Here is a 15,361-nt window from a genome sequence, read left to right as displayed (position 1 = left end):
TTTACTTGTGTTATCTTTGACTAATGTTTAAATTTGTTTGATGATCTGAAACATTTAAGTGTGGAAAACATGCAAAAAAGTAAGAAATCAGGAAGGGGGCAAACACTTTTTCACACCACTGTATACTCACTCAATGATCATCTGCCCTCTCAGCCCTACTTGCCTTAGTTGTTTTTTCCAGTTTATCTTTGCGATACTGTAGAAGTTCTTCAGTGATTTTCCAACAGGCCACAGTTAGCCTAACAACCAGCGATTGCCGATATATTCAAGCACTTCATGCAAACCCAACAGGAACAGAATAAAACTCACTAAAACCGTCGTGGGTGGTTAGTTCATTGTTCCAAAAAATCCCCAACTCTGGTTTGTTCAAAATAAAACCCTTGATTCACAAAATAAGATGTGAAATGCTCTCAGCTGACAGCAGAGCAGCGGCTCTCAGCCGGGGTGGCAGAAGTGGACAAATAAGGAGTAAAATGATCAAGTTGTCTTTCATGTTATTTCATAAAGTGATAAAACAGAGTAATAGGAATTATAACAGAGTCAGTCTTATTTTAGCTGAAAGGTCAGAGCTCTGAACCCTGGAGTGTCCTCCGTAGGTCTGACAAAGAAGAGAAAATTCAGTCACATGATATAATTAAAACATAGAAGAGGGAGAGAAAAAGGGACTGCTAACTTCTATAAGAGCAGGAACAAAGCAAGCCGCTTGTACACAGATGAAATGTGTTCAAGGACACAGAGAAACAAAACTTCAACACAAGAGGCCAGCAGCCTCTCTAAACAGCAGGAAAATACATGTCTATATATGATAATGATAAATTTTGTGTCTACATTTAGTCAGTAGCCCCTTTTACATTGTTGGGCCGTTTTGCAGGCAAGCTGCGAGTGTTTAGACACACAGAGCCGTATCTGAGGTGCCCGATTTTCCGCCGCGTAGGGGTAAACATAATTGCAGAACCTTTTTGGTTTAAAAAGAAAGAGGCGCCCTTCTGCCACGGGAGGGGCTGTCGATGACTTGTGGGAGGAGCTGTTGATGACGCCGCATGTGCGACCCACTGGCGGTGGACTAGCAGGAAACAGCTGATAGCAGGAATGAGCAGCTAGTAGCAAGAGGGAAATGCAAACCTGAAAGACACTGTAAAGATGAGCAACTGGGGAGACAAGGAATTGCGCGCCCTTCTTGCCCTCGCAAACGAAGAGGCCATTAACCGTCAAATGACGGGAATGGTGAAGGACGGGCCAACTTATGAGAGAATCACCAAAGGACTGACCAGCTGTGGCTTCCCTCGAAGTACGTCACCGTTTACGTCACACGCTGAGATACACGTTTTGTTAGTTGCTCACGCCCCTCATTGCCCCGAAAAAGGCACATTCTGTGTAAACAAAAGTAGGCAGGTGGCATTTCGCTGCACTCCCCGATTTTGTTTTTATACTGCCAGTGCTGAAAGAAGACTGATGGGGCTTTCCTGCAAATTTGCACAGTTCCTATTTAAAAAGGCCTAGTCAGTCAAAAAAAATGGACATTTACTCAGCCAGTCCTCAACATATTTGTCCAATAGAGTGTTTCTGGGATGATATTTTTCTGTAGGCAGACATGGAAGTTAGCATCGCCCTGGTACCCTCATCACAAAGCCTGTGATATTTTTGCATTGGATTTTGGATCATTGCCAGAAGTAAGCTCTGTGGCAAACAAATATTTCTGATACTTGCACATTTTGTTCAGCAAGATATTTTTCACAAATGAACACTGCTAAATGCAATCGCCACGAGTAAAAAGCTACCGTTAGGCTATAAACAAACTACACAATGGTTGCATGACTTCACATCGCCCTCAAAGCATGTCTGTGAGGCTGTGGTCGGCGTGATGACAATCTGTAGTCTCTTTTACCAGCTTGTTATCAACAGCCATTTTCAAGGTAGATAAAAGCTTCAAAATTCACAGTGGGGTATTTACTAATGTACTTCATGTCTGAGAACAAAATGTGAAAGACTCTTAAGCTTGTGTTAACCACAGACCTTATTTCAAGCACCCAAACAAAAACCCATTGACTAGAGATGAGGGAACTGGGAGTGCAAAAATGCTAACTCATTTCTTGGTTTTAGGACTTATCCTTGGGGCACTGTATAGTCCAACTGTAGTCTCCAGCACATCTCTGTTGTCCAAGTGAGGAGTAAAACTTGAATGCATAGCAATGCATGCAAAGCTCTCTCTGGTTTGTAGTTGGCGACAGCATCCAACAAAAACTGCCCACTCATTCGGCATTACCGCTAATGCCATCCCAACCCAACAACAACACTGTTGCTGTGGAAACGTGCCTGCCTTTCGGTCTCCCCCCAGCTTGACTAAGCTTGAGTAAGCGGCTCAATTTTAAGCAGTAAAACCCTTTAGTATTATTGACTATGTAACCACTGTTAGCAGTGTCAGCACAGATATTGATGGTAACATAGTAAACGATACTAAAAGGGGTTTGCGGTTCAAAATGAAGCTGCTTACTCACTGGTGCGACCAAAGGGGAGACGGGACGGTGGGCGCACTGTTTCCCTAGCAATGTGTTCTGCTATCAGGATGGCGTTACCACCTGTAATTTCCAAATGAGTGACAGTGCTGGCTAGCTAATATTAGCTCTCCCCTGAACTGGGTGGTGTGCAGTGCTGAGCAGAAAAAACGGTGGAGACCAGAGGCTGGGTAGTAGGCATGTTTTCACATGTTAATGCAGCTAGCTGTCTGTCTGTCAGCAAAGCCAACAGAAAATAAAATGACAGGCAAAACATTTACATCACAAAACATTAAGATTTCATCACTTCTAAATGGATAGTGCTTTCAGATGCAGCGCTAGAGCTCACTGAATCAAAGGAGCGCCGGACTAAAAGGAAAGGCCTCTTGTATTTTGTGCCTTTTTAGGGTCTGGGCAGTTAAGCTGCCAGGACACTATTGTAATCCTAGGTATTCGAGGAAATCATACTTCCCATGGGTGAAAACTCACCAAACTTTGCACAAAGGTCCAGTCTCATGCCAGATATCATCAGCTGTAAACTCAAGCCAATAGTCCTGATGGTGGCGCTACAGCAAGCGTCTAAAGTTCAAAACTTCATAACAAATCAATCATAGGTGCTAGAACTTCACAACTTTCATCAAACTGTAGCCCCAATACTGAAGAAAATTATGAAGTTCATCACTCTTTTTTCAAAAACTGTAAAACTTCTTAAACCTATCTCCTCCCACAATTTTTGCTCAATTGACACCAAACTTGCTACAGAGCATCTTCAGACTGTCCTACAAAAACTATGTTCCTCAGATTTTTGATTTATCAAAAATTGAGCCTACAGTGCATCAAAATGTTTGACTGTAAACAGTACTGTAATCATATACATGCAAATTCTTGCTAAATAAATCTTTAATGTTCATGAAAAAAGGACAAAATTCTAGAGTCATGGTAGATGATGTGTGGCAAATTTCAGAATTTTATCTCAAAAACTGAATTTTTGACAGCATTTTGAATTTTGCTCTAATGTGAACAATTGGAGTCAATGCAAAAATGCAATTATAAACATCTGTTTTTCACTTATGGAGCAAATCAATCATTGTTACAAACAAATTACCAACATCTCCATGCTGTCTAGATGCAATATGTGTATTTTCAGATTTTTGTCTTAATAACTGAATTTTTTACAGTGGTTTCAAATCTGCCTTTCCATGCACGGATGGCTGCTTTCCTACACAACAGTGAATGGCTTACTCAATTTGTGAAGCCACTGTTGAGTTGTTACTTGCCAATTAGCTCAGAGCGGTAGATGACCGTCTTAGGTTCCAGAGGTTGCTCAGAATTGCCTAAAAATGCCCGGACCCAACCCATCGCTGCGCAGCAGCTATAATTTTTTGTTTGTTTCTTGAAATTTAAGTGGTTAGTTAATGGTTAATGGATGTTGGCTGTTTGACATCAAAATAAATATATATACAGTATATAGCACAGTTTTATACAGTCTCTCCTTGAAGTCATATAACAAGTGACAGAAATAATTTGATGAATGTTAAGAGAGAGCTCAAAGTTAAAATTTCTCACACCTCTACACACTTGGCCAATCATTGTGTGATGTGGCCATGGTTGTCAAATAATCTTTTTTGCAATGGTTGTAATTGTTGGGCATGGCCACCTGCCCCTCTTTCGCTACCAGTTTCAGGTGCTGTTGGACAAACACACCAGCACTTCCTATTAAGTATGGTGAGGGCTCAATTCTTCAGGTGCTGATTTGTTTTTTGTTTTTCTTTTTTGCCTTTCTTTACAGATTCTGCAAAAATTCCGTTCCATAATTACCATGTTTGTGATTTCTCATTACTTATTGGTTGGTTGATTCTTTCAGAGGTTATTCCATGGATTAGTGAGATTTTAATTAGAGGGTTTGTGTTCAATGTATGTCGTCTGGATAACTAGAGCAGACCTTCCAGGCATGTTTCCAGAGTGTGTTGGCAGGTAGAAGGCAGCTCGCATCTCCCCCTGCTCACTGTTTACCTTTGGATGATACTACACATTATTATACATTTATATCTTAGTGAGTATCTTTTATGTTTGTGTTTTTTATGTCCTTGCTGTTCATTGTTGTGTTGTAATTTTTATGCTGCCGTCTTGGCCAGGTCTCCCTTGAAAAAGAGATCACTGATCTTAATGGGATTAACCTGGTTAAAAATGGGTTAAATAAAAAAAAAAAAAATTGAGTTTGTTGTGGTAATGTTATACTGTTGACTTTGGATAACAGAGTTGATGTACAGCTTTAGTCGAGATTCACTTTGTACTTAAACTGTGAAAATATTAATAGTAGATGACATTGGATTTGACCTGAGTAGGTGCTGTTTGAGTATAAACTAGGGCTGTGACAATAACCGCATCACCGCAATACCGCGGTCATGTGATGCCCACCGCGGTGAAGAGGTTATCACCGCACAAAAAACCCCAAACAAACAAACAAAAAAAAGCTGATTCATCATGGCGGTGGATCTGGTTCCCAAGCCAAATGTTAAAAGAATACTCAGACGATTTGGGAGTTATGCCCTTTCGCTATCATTTTCATATTGAGACAACATGATGGATATCGTTGCCTGGATGGTGGATACCGGTGAGCAGGCACAGGCACAGGCACAGACGTACCCTGTAAACAAAACTCAGCTGTTTATTTAGCCTAGCCATATCTCCGGACTATAGTAGCTGCAATGGACGACTTTGAACGCGATTTTGAGGAGTTTCTTGTAGCGGACACAGACCCAGAGTCACACCTGTTTGAGCCAGAGCATACAGATGAGGAACTCCCAGGTGTTGGATGCTGAGCGGGCGAGAAGAGAGGCTGAATCCTCCGGAGCGGCAGAGTAGCAACGGGCCGAGGGGAGACGGAGGTCAGGGGAGGACTGGTGGTGTGGCTGCGGGGCTAGCTGACATATTCCTACGGAGGTTGAATCATTTGGCTGCACAGAATGAGATTCGGTGCTACCATCGTTGGGGAGATATATCATCAGGAGGAAAACCGCCGCAGAGAGTGCATCACAAGGAGTGAAAACTTTGCAGCAATCACTATGTTAAACTGGAAAAAATGCCCAGGCCTGCAGGAGCTGATGGACAGCTTTCAGTCGAGTGAGTAATAGCGTCCGTGTCGTGTCTTTGTTTGCTTTTACCGAGTGACCTAGCGTACCTGTCCCAGAGCCAGCTGCAGCTGTTGCTCACCGGTGTATCCCTCCGCGCAGGACGTAAACACACTATAGTTCATGTATCAAACCTCTTCTAAAATGACTAAAACGGACTCTCGTTTTTTGAATTAATGTTTAAACATGTTTATTTTAAATGCACGTGCAGAAATGCCAGCTTCAAGGTTTCTGTAATGTTTATTTGTTCACTTTTACTGTAGGCAATGATATCCATCATGTTGTCTCAATATGAAAATGATAGGGAAAGGGCATAACTCCCAAATCGTCGGAGTATTCCTTTAAGTCGCCAATTTGGGCACATTTTGGATTTGTGCCAGATGACAAGGGGCAGCCAGTGAATTTGGATGAGGCACGTCACTCTGTCACCGCTGTGAGAAAAAATACATACCATCACAGCCCTAGTATAAACACATAAATCTTATATAATATAAATCTTTGTTTTTATGCCTCTGTGCCAGCGATAGATGTGGCTGTCACAATATCCCAAGAACACCTTGAGGGAATTCCTTAAAATTTGGCACAAACGTTCGCTTGGAAACAACAATGAACTGTCTAGATTTTTGTGGTCATAGGTCAAAGTTCAAGGCCACTGTGACCTTGGTCTGTGTCATTCTCATGAAAGTGATATCCCAAGAAGGCCTTGAAAGAATTTAATCAAATTTTGGACAAAAGTTCGCTTGGACTCAACAATGAACTGATTAGATTTTGATTGTCAAAGGTCAGTGTGACCTCACAAAGCCGCTTTTTGGCCATAATTCAAGAATTCATATGCTCATTATGACAAAATTTAACACAAATAGGATAAAAAAAATGAAGTGATGACATTTTAAATCCAAAAGGTCAAAGGTCAGCCTCTTAAAAAACACCTCTGGCCATTATTCAGTGCTTTATCTCAGGAATAGAAGGGGAGACCTTTGGTCAGAAACTAAATTGGTGACACAAGTCTTGGGTGTCCACCTTGAAAATGTACTTATTGTGTGGATCTTCTGTGCTGTCATGTTAAAGATGAGTGTGAAGTATCCACAGCTTAGAATATGTAGCATTTGAAAAATGCAGTTGATAAAGGACTTTCAACTGTATTAATTCATCTGTACAGGGATGAAGTGTGGATGTGGAACTCTGCAGTAGGCTTCTTGGCTTCGGGGCCCTTTGTGGCGCAGACACTGACCTCCGCAGAGCTGTCGGGTTAAGAAAGGAGACTTTGTAAAGGAAGTTCTGCGAAGTGCCCTGAAGCTGGGACGCCAGCTACGGAGCTTTGTCTGTTTTTTTCAGCAAGCTAAAACTATCACTGCAGTGCTGGTTTTGGTCTATCTGGTCTGTTTTCTTTTTTCTTTTATTTTCAGAAATAGCCTTGTGTCACTACTGTTTCTTATTCTGTTTTTTAAATAACATAGTTATTCCACATATTTGTCAGTTGTGTCACATCAGAGAGCAAGGGAGATGAGCAGAAACCTGCGTGCGTACCGACAGACAGACAGACAGACAGACAGACAGACAGACAGAGACACTCTGTGTGATTAGAAAAGAGCAGAGGAGCAGAATTGCTTGTTGACTGCATCTCATTCAGAAATCACATTTTTGTTATTAGCTAACAGACAGAAAAAAGTTATGAAAAAAAGGTAGCATGGAGAACTGGTACTGAATTTGAGGTACCTACACCAACACTGGTATCAGTTATGTGAACAGTACCTAACTCTAGTCAGCTATATTTAAATGTCGTGCCCTCAGCGCAACCATCAAGGTAGTGGTGGAGCTGGCAGCTGAGGATGCTAATGCTATGCTGGCTAAGTATCACAGAGCTTTGGTGTTTATATCATCGAGGATTTTTATGCCTGTAGACTGGACTGTGTGCTATCATCATTTCAACAGTATATGGACATTCCCACCAGAAGGACAAACATCTGAGATGTGTGTTAATACAATATTAGTGATACACTCTGTGCTTGTTTGTATCAACCACTGGGACTTGCAGACCACAATACACAAACAGGAGCTGAAACATCAAGCCACAAAGTTACAGTGTCCCACAGTGGTTGGGAACGCTATTACTCAACTCCAGGCCTCTTGGCATGCTCTGACTGAGGTGTTGTTGTTTTTTTTTTTGATGGAGATCTGACTGAGATTCTTTATGTATTTTTTTTCCAGTCAGTCTGTAGTGTACTTCTGGTGATGTTTCAGTGCCCAGATTTAGTTACAGAGTGAGCACCTCTCCGGTAGAGGCAGCTATGGAACCAGCCCTAAGGTGAGTGTGAGTGGAACAGAGGCAGCTGAGATAATATTATCTTCTGCCTTCTGCTGAGAGGTCGTGCCTTTACAGCTTACAGTAATTTAATAAGATATAGTCTCAGGCTTTTGTTTAATGTCTGGTGTTGGCAAAAAATGTTTTTGCACATTTCCACTCCAAAAGTTAGTATTGAGCTGTTTTTTAATCATCTGCATATTGCAGGTCCACGATAGATGTGGGAAAGATCGTGAGCTTGGCCTCGTAACAGTTTAAGTTAAGCAGCTTGCTATCTGTTCTACAGATGATCTCAACACCTGGGGCTACACTGTGACCAATGAGGTGGAGAATGGCTGCAATGAAATGTGTGAAAGGGGTGGGGGCAGTGATGCATTCTTGTTTCATGCCAGTTTCTACCTTGAAAGGTTCGGTCTCACTACCATTACAGTGCAGTGTTGCTGACATGTTGTAGTGAAGGAGCACATACTTTTCTGGACATCCACACTTTGACAGGATTGTCCAGAGGGCCTGACGGTTCACAGAGTTGAGTGCTTTGGTAAGATTGATGAAGGCCATATACGTATGGTGGTTGTTTTTCTGCCTTCTGAAACCACCTCTGAGTTAAAGATGAGTCATCAAAATATTACAATGTTTTAATAGAAAGAGAAAGAGGGGCAATTTAAGATTGAACAAAACATACACAAATGATTTCCATATATGAAGCATTTAAAAGAGATACATGAAGAATTAACTGGGAGACACAAGAGTAGATCTCAGTGTATCTTTAATGCTGTGTGTTTGTGCTGTCCTGTGTTTCAGATCTGGGATTTGGCCGATCCCGATGGAAAAGGCTATCTGGACAAACAGGTAGGGAACAGATGACTTCTCATCCAGTGCTCTGTCTTTGATGATGTGCTGAATGTATTTCACAAAAAAAAGTGAAAATCACAGTGGATGCAAAACCTCTCATTTCTCAATAATAATAATGTATGACAAGAGTTGTATGTCTATCAATCAATCAGTCAAACTTTATTTATAGAGCACTTTTCATACAAAAGAAGCAGCCCAAAGTGCTTTACATAAAAACAATACAACAATAGACACAAGAGATGTCCCTCCTTCTCCCACACATACTCACACGTACGTATACACACACACACACACACAGATTTAAAAACACGGAGGAAACGCTATCCTACCTAGGTAAAAATAACTGTATAAATTAAAATTCAGTAAATATCTAACAGATAACAATAATAAAATAAATAAAATTCAGTTAAAAACCAGACTAATAAGGTAAAATTAATGAAATGAATAAAATTCAGTTAACAGCCAGACAAAAAGGTAAAAACAATAAAATAAATAAAAATCAGTTAAAAGCCAGACTAAAAAGGTAGGTCTTGAGTTTGCTCTTAAAAGTGTCCACATTCTCTGTTTTCCTCAGGTCCTCAGGCAGACTGTTCCGCAAACGTGGGCCATAATGATAAAAGGAGGCCTCACCATATGTTTTGGTTAAAACTTCTGGAGTAATTAAAAGGCCGCTGCCGGAAAACCTGAGAGTTCTAAAGGGCTCATATGTTAAAAGCAAATTAGATAAATAATTAGGACCAAGACCATTAAGAGCTTTAAAAACCATTAAGAGGATCTTAAAATCGATTCTGAAGCAGACAGGTAGCCAGTGCAGAGACTTTAAAATTGGTGTCTGGTCCTCGTCAGAACTCGTGCAGCTGAGTTCTGAAGAAGCTGTAGTGGAGCAATGCTTTTCTTAGAGAGACCAGAAAGAAGAGCGTTACAATAATCAATTCTGCAGGTGATAAAAGCATGCATTAGTGTCTCTGTGTTGACTTGAGATAAAAATGGCTAGAGTTGGGCTGCAACATCAGTGTAAGATATCTCAGGTAGAGAAAGACTTGATGTGTCATATTGTGTGTTTTCTCTCTCAGGGGTTTTACGTAGCTCTGCGGCTGGTGGCCTGTGCTCAGAGCGGCCAGGAAGTCAGTCTGTCCAGCCTCAACCTCACAGTCCCTCCCCCCAAGTTTGTGAGTATGACGTCATCATCAAAGCTCAAATGCACCATATTCTCTGTATCAAAACAAGCTCCAACCTGTAGACATTTTTTTTTATAATACTTTACACTCTTAATGGTTAGGATTGGTTTCTGTGATTTTCATATGTTATTATCATGTTATTAAACACTGTAATTAATTTAATTAATTTTGCCAGTTTCAAACTACATACTTGTCCCTTTATAAATAAACAATGAATAAATAAATAAATGTATCAAATGCTCTATATGAGAGGAGAAGATGTGTGTTTTATCTAGCAGATGTTTTATCCAGTTCTGACAGTCATCTTTGTTTGTCTGATTTCAGAAGGACACCAGCAGTCCATCTCTAAGCAGCACAGCTTCTGCCTCTGGCGAATTACACTGGGCTGTCAGGGTGTGTTGGAACACACACGCACACACACACACACACACACACACACACACACACACACACACACACACACGCACACAATAGAATAAAGCAGACATTATAGATGTGTTGGACATTGATTCAGAAAGACAAGGTGAATGAAATTCAATTTTCCAGGTTCTACTTATTTTTTATAGTCGTTAACAACAACAACAACAACAACAACAACTTATTGTGTGTGTGTGTGTGTGTGTGTGTGTGTGTGTGTGTGTGTGTGTATATACATATATATATATATATATATATATATGTATATATATATATATTTGTATATATATTTATCCATATGTATATATGTGTATATTGTATATATTGTAACATAATATATTGTAGGCAACAGCACTCACAAAAGACTAGAGTCAAAATCTATGTTTTAATAGGGCAACACACGGCCAAACAAAATGACAAACGCGTTTCGGCCTAAGCCTTCTTCAGTGTATCAAACACAGACAAAGACACTGAATACTATATATATATATATGTATATATACATATATACATATATACATAGGTAGAGTTCTGGCACCAATCACAGCGCAAGGTGTAATGAGAGGCAATAGACACCAATGACAGGCTGACACAAGACAACTGCCAAGTCTGATGAAAAGTCTGATGCACAAGAATCAATACATGCAAACAGAAGTATTCAAATACATTGAGACATATAAGAACATCAAAAATATTAAGCTTCAGACTAGTTGAATGAGAAAAATGTTAGACAATACGCAGGGGAGAATTAAGGTGACAGAAAAGAGACTGAAAATAGGTTTTTAAGTCACTGGATATAACTCTACTGGGGACTAAAAGAACCCCAGAAAAATAGTCTGAACCTATTACAGAGAATCTACACCAATATCAACACTAACAATATATAGAGTTAGAAAAAGTTTAAAAATGATTACAGGGCTCTACTAATCAATAGTATAATATTGAGTAGCCTAAATAGTAGAGGGGACAGAAAAATGATTAATTTAGGTGAAAAAAGTCTCTGAAAAAGAGGGAGACATTTACATTCAAAAGGGGAAAAAAGGGGCTTCAAGGATTAGTAGAGCCTCTATAAAATGTATAAAGACACTGAATATAAATGTATCAAAAAAGAAGGCCTAATAAAAAGGGACAATATATCATAAAGTAGTCTAATGGTCAAAAAAGACAACAGGAAATCTCATCCTTACGTGTAAGACAATTTTACAGAAACCAGTCAAAGGAAACAACTCAAAAGAAGTTCTTCATTTAAAACTCGAGGACTCTCTGTTTGTAAGATATGTGTCCATTTAGCTTCTCTTTGCAGTAACAGTTTGTCTCTATTCCCACCTCTTCTAAGGGGCTGGATCATATCAATCCCCTGAAATTTGAGTGTGCAGACATCACGGCCAACAGAATTAAAATGTCTGGCCACTGGGGATTTCTCATCTCTGTTTCTGATACTGCATTTGTGCTCAGAAATCCTTGTTTTCAATTCACGCTTAGTTTTACCAACATAACACAGTCCACATGGACATTTAAGAAGATACACTACATATTTGCTTTTGCAGGTAATTCTGTTTGTTATGCAGAACTTTTTGCCCGTATGGGGATGTAGAAAAATGTTCCCTTTAATCATGGCACTACATTGGGCACAATTAAAACAAGGAAAATTGCCCCCAGGAAGGTTAGAAGGAGAAAGAAAATGTCGAAGAACAGTCAGATTAGACTAAAATGTCTCTTATATTTTTGGCACGTTTATGTGCAAAGATAGGCGGGGCTTGGAAAGAATGTCCTATGAGAGGATCACTGGCTAAAATGTGCCAGTGCTTCAAAACAACCTGCTTAATATCATAAGATAATGGAGAAAAGGTGGCGGCTAGAACCAATTTTGAGTCCCTTCTAGAGGGAGGTTTAGAGGCCAATAAACCACTCCTATCAACATCTTTAGCTGTATCAAAGCAGATTTGGACCATTGAATCATGATAACCCCTACTGTTGAAACGATTGCAACCAGCGCATCCCAAGAGGTCTTAGGATCCATAAGGAACCCACACTGGGCCATGATAATAATGCATTTTGTAAGCGCTGGTGTGAAGTGCTGAACAAACGCTCATTGGACTTGATGTTGCTTGTGATTTAATACACAAAAGATGAACTCTCCAAAGTACAAGGCGAAATCACTGAGTTGAAGAAGGACATCACAACCAAATTCAGCAATCTGCAGCTGAAGGAGATGGAAACCAAGTGCTCTGAATTAACCTATAAGAAAGAACTTTCTGAGATGAAACTTAAAAAAAAGCAGAGGGATACTATGGATTACAAGAACAACAGTGTCTATCCTTGGCTCTCTGGCACACATCACCGCACCTTTAGATGCAATTCCTCTGTGAACATTGTTGATACATCCACTGGGGGACTCCAGCAATGATGACTGCCCTACCACCTCCAGACCTCCTAAGGCTGGTTTTTTAGACCAGCTCCAACGCTCTACCAGAACCACCACAAGACACGCCCTACGCGGAGAGGAGATAAGCTGCACAGGACGCACAGGCGGCAGACGACCGAGGAAGAAATGAATGTCATCAACCTATCCCACAAGCAACTCACTCCTGATGAACTGTCAGTATTATCTAAAGGGTTATCTCGTGTACCTTTTAAGACTGCTAATTCATTTCAAACTAGAGTGGAATTCTTTAAGTTCTTTAGAGGGTTGAAATTAAGGGCGTTTTCGACAGAAGCCCCTCTATTCCACATAAGTTGCAGTCTGCCCCCCCCCCCCTCCTCTTTGTGTGTTACTGGTTCTGATTTCAAACCTAGAAGTACCTTCATCCCCCCGGTTACTAGTTTGTCTGTGGCCACTTTTTGTAGACTAGTAGACCAGGATGTTTCGTCCCTTTTTAAAACTAATAATGAAGGTTTTGCCAACTTGTCATCTAGTGAGCGTCAAGCCCTTGATAATTTGTCTAAAGACGATTCTATTGTCATTAGGAGTGCAGACAAAGGAGGTGCAGTGGTTATTCAAAGCAAAGAAGCCTACAGAACTGAAATTTTGTGCCAACTTTCTAATCGTGATTTCTACAAACCTTTAAGTTGTGATCCCACTCTTCAATTTGCTGAAGAGATCAATAGTTTTCTCTCTAAATGTCTTGAGGATCGGCTAATAACTGCTAATGAATTTGACTTTATGTCACGGCAATACCCAGTAAGACCTATTTTTTACACTCTGCCTAAAATTCACAATTCTTGTATTGAACCGGTCCCGGGGCGTCCCATTGTTGCTGGTAATCAGTCGTTATCAAACCTATGTCTCAGTTTGTAGATCACAACATTAAATTTTTCAACTGCCCTCTTTTCTTAAGGATACCACTGACTTTTTGTATATTTTCAGGTACAGTGGAGGAGTTAACAGCCTTTCACACATACCTCAATTCTTGTATGCCAACCATAAAATTCACACTTGAATATAGTCAAGATTCTGTTTCTTTTCTCGATGTTCTTGTGAAAAAAACAGATCCTCTCAGCACCAGTGTTTTCAGAAAACCTACAGCTAGAAATACTCTTTCACATTATACTAGTTATCATCCTCCAGGTTTGAAGAAAAGTCTTCCGTACAGTCAACTGCTGAGAGCAAAGAGAATCTGCAGCTCTGACAATACTTTTTTTTAAATTCAAGATCTTTTTTATTGAAGTTTCCTCAATATAACAAAGGTGCAGTGCTGAATAGTCATTACAGAGACATGAAAATGAGCATGGGCATACATCAATCACAGCATGCACCAATGTACCCAAATAAACATGAAGTCAATGGGTAGAAATTAAGATGGAGGGTGGTACGAGATGTACAAAAATGCAAAAAGAGAAAAAATAAAAAAATTAATAAAAATCAAACAGTGTACAAAATAATCCCTCCCCTGTCACTGCCAGAGTACTAGTCATAGCATAAGATCACTGTTACACCAAAAGCCTGCACTAGGAGTGAGTAAGAAGTGTGCAGCATAGTTAAGCTGTACTCAAGGGTCAAGTCTTTACAGGGTCTGGAATGCTTTGGGGAAGGGACCCCACACTTTCTGGAACTTCTTATTTGATTGCTGAAGTGAGTATCTAATTTTCTCCAGTTTCAAGCAGGAGATGATGTCTTCCAGCCATTGTGCATGAGTGGGAGGGAAAGTATCCTTCCACCTGAGCAGGAGTGCTCATCGAGCTAGAAGGGAGGCAAAGGATAAAGTGCGTTGCTTTGCTGTAGTTAACTTTTTCTCCCCTTCCATGACCCCAAACAGAGCAGTCAGTGGGTTTGGTTCTAATTTGATGTTTAGCACCCAAGAAAGTGTATGAAAAACTTCCCTCCGATATTTGTTTAGGCTTGAGCAGGACCAGTACATATGAATGAGAGAAGCTTCCGTATGTTTGCATTTGACACAGTATGGACTAATATCGGGGTATATGGAGGACAATTTTGCTTTTGAAATATGAGCCCTGTGTACCACTTTGAACTGTCACGTGAACAGAGGGAGGTTGAATTAACCAATATGAGTATGGAAACCTAAGTATCCTCTGATAAAGAGAGACCGAAGTTCTCCTCCCATGCTGTTTTAAGCTTATCTGTGGGGGCACTCCTAAAATCCAACAGCTTGCCATAGAGAGCTGAAATGAGCCGCTTTTTAAGTGGATCTATAGAGCTGGATGTCTGAGAAAGAACAAAATGCCTTGCCTGAAGATACCTGAAAAAATTTGATTTAGGGAGGCTGAATTTTCTACTCAGCTGCTCAAATATTGCCAAACTGTTGTCTATGAACAAATCTTTAAAACGTACAATACCCTTCCTGTGCCATTCTTGAAAGCCAGAATCCTGACAGGATGGTTTGAAAAGGTAGTTTGATGCAATGGGGCTTAGGAGAGAAAAGCTGTGAAAACCAAAATACTTCCTAAATTGGGCCCAGATTTTTAGAGAATGTTTAACCACTGGGTTTTGAATTGATTTAAGTGAGGGAAGTGGGAGTGAGGATCCAAGAA

At 40.3% G+C, this 15,361-nt stretch overlaps 1 protein-coding gene across 5 annotated transcripts in view; it reads left to right on the top strand.

The window, feature by feature from the left end:
* LOC126397128 (epidermal growth factor receptor substrate 15-like 1) overlaps nt 1–15,361 on the top strand; it is a 122,348-nt gene that overhangs the window by 8,115 nt on the left and 98,872 nt on the right. For all 5 annotated transcript variants that reach the window (XM_050055666.1, XM_050055668.1, XM_050055665.1 and 2 more), the window contains exons 4-6: nt 8,727–8,774; nt 9,851–9,946; nt 10,280–10,348. In XM_050055666.1, coding sequence (XP_049911623.1) covers nt 8,727–8,774; nt 9,851–9,946; nt 10,280–10,348 — 213 coding nt within the window. The remainder of the gene's footprint in view (nt 1–8,726; nt 8,775–9,850; nt 9,947–10,279; nt 10,349–15,361) is intronic.

Source organism: Epinephelus moara, chromosome 10 (genome assembly GCF_006386435.1).
Source record: "Epinephelus moara isolate mb chromosome 10, YSFRI_EMoa_1.0, whole genome shotgun sequence".
Classification (NCBI taxonomy): Eukaryota; Metazoa; Chordata; class Actinopteri; order Perciformes; family Serranidae; genus Epinephelus; species Epinephelus moara.
The sequence above is the reverse complement of the archived record's forward strand: the minus strand, read 5'-3'. Positions and strand labels throughout refer to the sequence as shown.